The sequence below is a fragment of the Galeopterus variegatus genome, unplaced genomic scaffold, assembly GCF_000696425.1.
Source record: "Galeopterus variegatus unplaced genomic scaffold, G_variegatus-3.0.2 Scaffold9388, whole genome shotgun sequence".
Taxonomy (NCBI): domain Eukaryota; kingdom Metazoa; phylum Chordata; class Mammalia; order Dermoptera; family Cynocephalidae; genus Galeopterus; species Galeopterus variegatus.
In genome coordinates, this window is record NW_007735499.1 from 16958 (window position 1) to 23565 (window position 6608).

Below are 6608 nucleotides of genomic sequence, written 5' to 3' on the forward strand. Positions count from 1 at the left end.
AAAAACACAATGGAGAGTTTAACCAGCAGGATAACGGAAGTTGAAGAGAGAACCTCGGTTCTTGAAGATGGGCTCTTTGGAATAATACAAGCCGCAAGAAAAAAAAAACGGGGGGGAGAGGAAGATATAGCAACCACAATTTTTTTTGAAGTTCTTACAACAAGCAAATGGAGGGGACACACTTAGGTGGGAGGGGGGAGAGGAAGGAGGGAGGGAGGTTTCGGTGATGGGACATAATAATCAACTACATTGTATACTGACAAAGTAAAAATAAAAAAAAAATTTCTTGCATAGAACAGACAAAAAAAAAAAAAAAAAAACTCCTGAAGGAAATCACAGGGGAAACACTTCAGGAAGAAGAACTGGGCAAATACTTTTTAATACGACCCCAGCAAAGGCAACTAAATAAACAAATGAGATTAAATCAAACTAAAAAGCATCTGCACATGCAAAAAAAAATTTAACGAGAAAGCAGGAAATAATCACTATACAGAGCACAAAACAATAGTAAAATAATAATAATGTATGATTCACAAGTTAATAAGAGAATATAGTGACACAAATACATAGTTAATTAAAGTAGAAAAACAGGAGAGAAAAACATGAAAAAATATGAAATATGTCTGAAATAGGAAACATAGAATATGGAAAATATAAATTGAAATATATCATGATTGCATTAAATATAAATACATTAAATTCTCAAGAAAGGTAATGATTGTCTATCTACACTAAGGGATAAAACTCAGCTTTACACTGTTTACAGTGGACACATCATATATATACAAGGACATAGAAAGGTTTAAAGTAAAACGTTGGAGAAGATATATCATGTAAACATTAACTCTCCCCAAATCTGGAATCTCTATACTAATTTCAGATGACATAGATGAGATAGTAAGGCGGGTGCCATAAATAGAGATTAAGAGAAATAACTCCTAATTATTAATGCAATAGTGCTGCAAAATGAAAAACAAATGGCTTTCTATATTGGGGGATCCTTGTCTGTTGCATTTACCAATTTCCGCAGTGTAATAATTCCCACTTCGGTTGATTTCAAGCTACCAGCATGATGTCACTGACTGTGGAGTTGAGAAGAGATGTGCACAATCAGCTTGAAGATGATGCAAGACAGATTCAGCACACCACTACATGAAAGTGTCAGTCCATGAAGAGTAGAACATAATGGTAAATCTATGTGTCCTCAATAACATAGTTTAAATATATACATAGAAGTGAGAATTGCTACGCAAAAGGAGAAAAAACTGAATTGCATATTTATAAAGATCAACATGTTTTGCGTAAGATTTTGCACATATGAGAGATGACAAACAAGCAGCCAAAGATTAATTAAGGATAAAGATCTAACGACCCAAGCAACACACTTGATCTAGCTGACATGTTAAGAACACTGTACATAACAGCAGAATATGTACTATTTTACAACTATACAGAGTTGTCAGCCATACAATAATTTTAGGAACTATATCTCACAGTTATCATGAATGAAATAAGAGGGTTTAGTGACTGTCACTTAAAGAAGTTAGCGTTATTGACAAATATTTCTAATGCCTGTTTTATATCTCTGTTCCTCAGGCTGTAGATGAACGGGTTCAGCATGGGGGTAACTACTGTATAGATGACAGAAGCAATTATGTCCTTGTCATTGGAGTTCCATGATGAAGAGAAAATGTAGACACCTGCAAGTGTCCCATAGTATAAAGACACGACAAATAGATGGGATCCACAGGTAGAAAAGGTTTTAAAGAACCTTTTCGTTGAGGGGACCCTCAGGACAGTGGTTACTATTCGGATATAAGAGCACAAGATACTACTTAAAGGCAGGATTAAAAGCATTCCTCCCTCGGTGAAGATGACCAGCTCATTGAGGGAGGTGTCTGAGCAGCTCAGCTTCAGGAGGGCAGTGACGTCACAGAAGAAGTGAGGGATGGTATTGTCAGCACAGAAGGATAGCTGTACCAGAAGAAGGGTGTGCAACAGGGCATGGACACAACAGAGGAACCAGGACCCAGCTACTAATAAGACACACAGCTCCTCCCTCATGACAGAGATGTAATGGAGTGGGTGACAGATGGCCACATACCTGTCATATGCCATCACTGCAAGGAGGAAATTGTCAAGACAGCCAAACAGTATGAAAAAATACATCTGAGAAATGCACCCGACATAGGGTATCACCCTGTACTTAGTCTGCATGTCCATCAACATCTTAGGGACAGTGACTGATGAGACAGAGACATCAGTGAGGGCCAGGTGGCTGAGGAAGAAGTACATGGGGGTGTGGAGGCGAGAGTCCAGCCTGATGAGCAGGACGATGAGCAGGTTCCCCAGCACCGTGGTCAGGTACATGCCCAGGAAAAGGGTGAAGATCACGCCCTGCTGCTCCGGCCTGATGGGGAGCCCCAGGTGGAGGAACTGGGACACCTTGCTCTGGTTCTCCCTCCTCATGCTGCTCTTCTCTCTGCTGGGAACTGGTGGAAGCGAAAAATGTCAGTGAACATGGACATAACATTATAGTAACGTCCTTTTAGTATGAAAAGTCTTAAATTTAGCTACACTTCTCTTTGTTTTTCACATTTACTGGTCCATGAATCACACATCTGTCCCATTGTAGTTCTGATGATACCTCCAACCCTCTTGTTATCCATTTCTTTTTCTCAATGAATCAAAAGGCCTTTAATTCTTTATTAAACGTGTTTTTATATAACAACATCCTTGTCCCAGGTACTGCACTAACTACCAAGTACACGACTACCTAGTAGTGAAACAGATACGCAAACTCTCTGCATTCAAGGACTTTACGTGTTTACATCAGGCAAGATTCAACCCTCAGATTGAAATGTGAAGTGGGTATCAGGACCCAGGCATCAGTTATTTTGTTTTTAGTTTAAGCTACAGAGTATTATTTATTTATTTTGTTTTCTGCAGTATAATTTGGCTTTTCTTAGCCAGACATAGAACGAAATTACTGTGTTAATCTCACTTGCACGTGGAATCTTTAAAAAATAAAAAGTCGAACACATAGAAATAGAGAATGAAATGGTGTTTATCAGTTATTTTCTTTACAAGGAAGTTGAAAATCCCCGAGTTAGAACAGAATTACTAAAGGTTTCTCACAGGATTATAGTGTAATGGCTGGGTTCTGCTTGTTTTGAGTCATTTAAAATTTGCTGCTACCAAAAGTGTCCAATTCAAGTTTCCAAATCAGCATTAATAGTAGTTCTAGTAACTATTCTAAATGTTTTACTTGTACTTTCTAACTAAATCTTCACCATAGTTCTAATAAATGGGTATTATTACACTAATTTTAACAACAAGAAAACAAAAACTTACAGTATTAAATGTGTAATTAACTAAAACAAATGAAATCACACTATAAGTCTACCTGGCCAGAGTTCATGCTCTGAATAGAAATCAAGTCCCCTATTAGTCAGAATGTTCAAAGAAGCTGTATTTTATATTTGTCAAAAAAATCCATAGCTCCCTACTTAGAAAAATTACTATTTGCATTTATACATCACACAATTTAGAAAAGAGTTTTGTATGCTTTAACTTCTCTCAAACAATAAGTATATATTTAGAGGTGTGGTATGTAAGACAAATATCACATCCTATATTTCATAGGTGTAAAGAAGAAAATCAAACCAAAGAGATAAATAACAGACTTCAGGTCACTTAGGTGTTTGACAGTGAAGTCCAGATTCAACATTCCTTTTTTTCTCAGCATTTTCTTTTTCTTTTTATCGAAATGTAACTCATTATAAATATTTGTGAACCGCAGAAATGAGTATCAATACCTGTGTATCATATGCAGAAATCAAGTCAGGATAATTAGCATATTCATCTTTGCAAAACATAAAAATTTCTTTGTGTTGAGAATATCTAGTCTCCTCTCTCCTAGGCATTTGGTAACCTGCTAACATGATGCAAATTATGGTTAATTATAGGTCCCTAGCTCTAGTGTACATCTATAGAACTTATTATTTCTTTCAGCTGTTTCATGTCTATTAAGCCATTTCTTGGTATATCCCTTCCCCCTTTGTCTTTCACAGCTGTAGAAATAACAGTTTTGTTATCTTCTGCTGAAAGTTTAATTTATTATTATGATTGTTTTCTTTCTTTCTCTCTCTCTCTCTCTCTCTCTCTCTCTCTCTCTCTCTCTCTCTCTCTCTCTCTCTCTCTCTCTCTCTCTCTCTCTGTCTCTCTCTCTCTCTCTCCTCTCTCTTTCTTTCTTTCTTTCTTTTTCTGTTTTTCTTTTCCCTACTGTCTTTCTTTCTTTCTTTCCCACTATGAGTGAGGATATGTGATATTTCTCTATCAACTCAAATTGATTAAAGAGTAACGTATAACACCTGAAACTATAAAACTTGAAGAAGAAAACACTTCAGGATATAGGACTGGTCAAAGACTTTATGAATAAGTCCCCAATAGCATAGGAAACAAAAGAATAAATGAACAAATGGGACTAGATCAAACTAAAAATCTTCTGCACAGCAAAGGAAACAAGCAACAGAGTGAAAAGACAATCTACAGAACGGGAGAAAATATTTGCAAACTATGCTTCCAACAAGTGACTAATATCCAGAATACACAAAGAACTCAAACAAATTAACTATAAACAAGCAAACAAACAAATAATCTGATTAAAAAATGGGCAAAGGAGCTGAATAGATATTTCTTAAAGGAAGACATATAAATGGCCAATAGGTCCATGAAAAAATGTTCAACATCACTTATCATTCGGAAAATGCAAATCAAAACCACACTGAGATATCACCTTACTCCAGTCAGATTCCATATTTCTTACAGAATTTGGGTTAGAGTTTAGGATTACAAAACACATACCCCTGATGCGAGAATAAAGATGGTTGTCCTCACTCCAGAATAGAAGCAAGACAACCAGCCCCCTTAGAGACCATGTACCTGCTCAGGGGCACAGGTTACCTCCGCTCATGGCCACCCAGAAGGTCACTGTCTGGATCCACACATGGAGGCCTGGAAGCTCACTGGAATATGCTGTGCCAGTGGTCAACCAGAAGAAAATCAGGGAGCAGACCAACCAGGAATCTTGATGTAGGCGGGACGCTGCATGAAGGAGAAAGCTGGGCCCATGAGGTGTGAACAGGACATGACCTAGAAGTATGAGCGAAAGCCTTTGGATGGGCCAGTTTTTTTCTGACTACTGCCTGTCTTTCCCTAGACAGAGATGAAATAAGGAATTTCTATTACACAGACTTTGGATTTGAGGAAACACCATAAAAATACCTCGTTCCATGTGAGCACCAAGTGTCAGGCATGGTGCTGAATAATTTGTGTGTATTGTCTCATTTATTCCTCATAATACCATTAGAAAGTACTAATCAATACCCTTCTTTTACTAGTGAGGAATCCGGATCTCAGAGAGATGAGGTCATTTCCCAAGGTCACAAACATGTACAAGAGCCAGACTTAGGATTGGGTTCAAGTCTGACTTACTGCAGACAATGTGCTCTTATCCTTTAGATAAGAGCTGCCCAGTGGTGAAAATGCACATGAGCCTACCTGCCCAATGCAAAAATATGACCACTGTTGAAAGACAGTTGAGGAAACATTTGAGTTTATAGGGGCCATCAAGAAGCCCCTAAAACATACACAGGAAACACACACAAATACCTACACATGCACACACTTAAATTGCTGATTAGTGATTTCTCGCCACTTGTGATCTACAGTGACCCTAAAGAAAGGACAGTTAAACACAGTCATAAAAACACAATTCATAAATAATACACAAGGTTTGATGAACAAAACACAAAAAATGCACATAACCACACATAAACACTTGTGTAGTTTTAACATAGGCAACACATAAAAATCACATACCAGATGTAGAAGCTCATACTCTGAATATAGACTCACGCAAACAAACACACATACTAAGCAACAAAAACACAGGGACAAACACACCACACAAAAATTGTAAAAAAGTATACCAATTGTACACACATGCCTCTTCCCAGTTAGGAAGCAAACAACACACATGATCACACACATGCACTCTCTTTGCAGAATAAATTTCTGGCACCCACTGACCTGAGACCAGCACAGGTGAAGGTGGTCAGTCAGTGAATCACCAGGGCCCATTTTAGTCATAGGCACCAGCACATACACATTACCTACAAGTAAAACAAATATCAGACACACACGCACACATGCACACACATACCACTCTCTTACAAACACATAGAATCATACACAAAAACAGCTCATAAACAAAACACAAGACCACACAGCCCCCATCTCCGAGTGGAGATTGCAAAATATCTTTCTATGGCTGGTCATGAATAAATGTAGAAAATTTCTGCTCCAGATTGCTGAATACAACTGTGTCTCTTCAGAATCTGCAATCTCATTTACTTAACTATGACACGAGGCAAATATTTGAAATCAAAGGGACTAATTAGGAGATCCCAAAACACATATGCAAACGGCCTAGTCCTCTTTAATGTGAACCTATTTAGAATTAAATGTTCTAGGTCTAAGAAAAACTGAATCACGCTGGGAGTCAATTACATATCACATGCTCACACACACGCACACACACACAG

General features: G+C 37.8%; 1 protein-coding gene across 1 annotated transcript; it reads right to left on the reverse strand.

Annotated features, from left to right (window-relative positions):
- Nucleotides 1-1530: 1530 nt before the first annotated feature.
- Nucleotides 1531-2469, reverse strand: LOC103609247 (olfactory receptor 1J4-like). The gene has a single exon (XM_008593599.1). The coding sequence runs from the start codon at nt 2467-2469 to the stop codon at nt 1531-1533; it is 939 nt and encodes a 312-aa protein (XP_008591821.1).
- Between the last annotated feature and the right edge of the window lie 4139 nt (nt 2470-6608).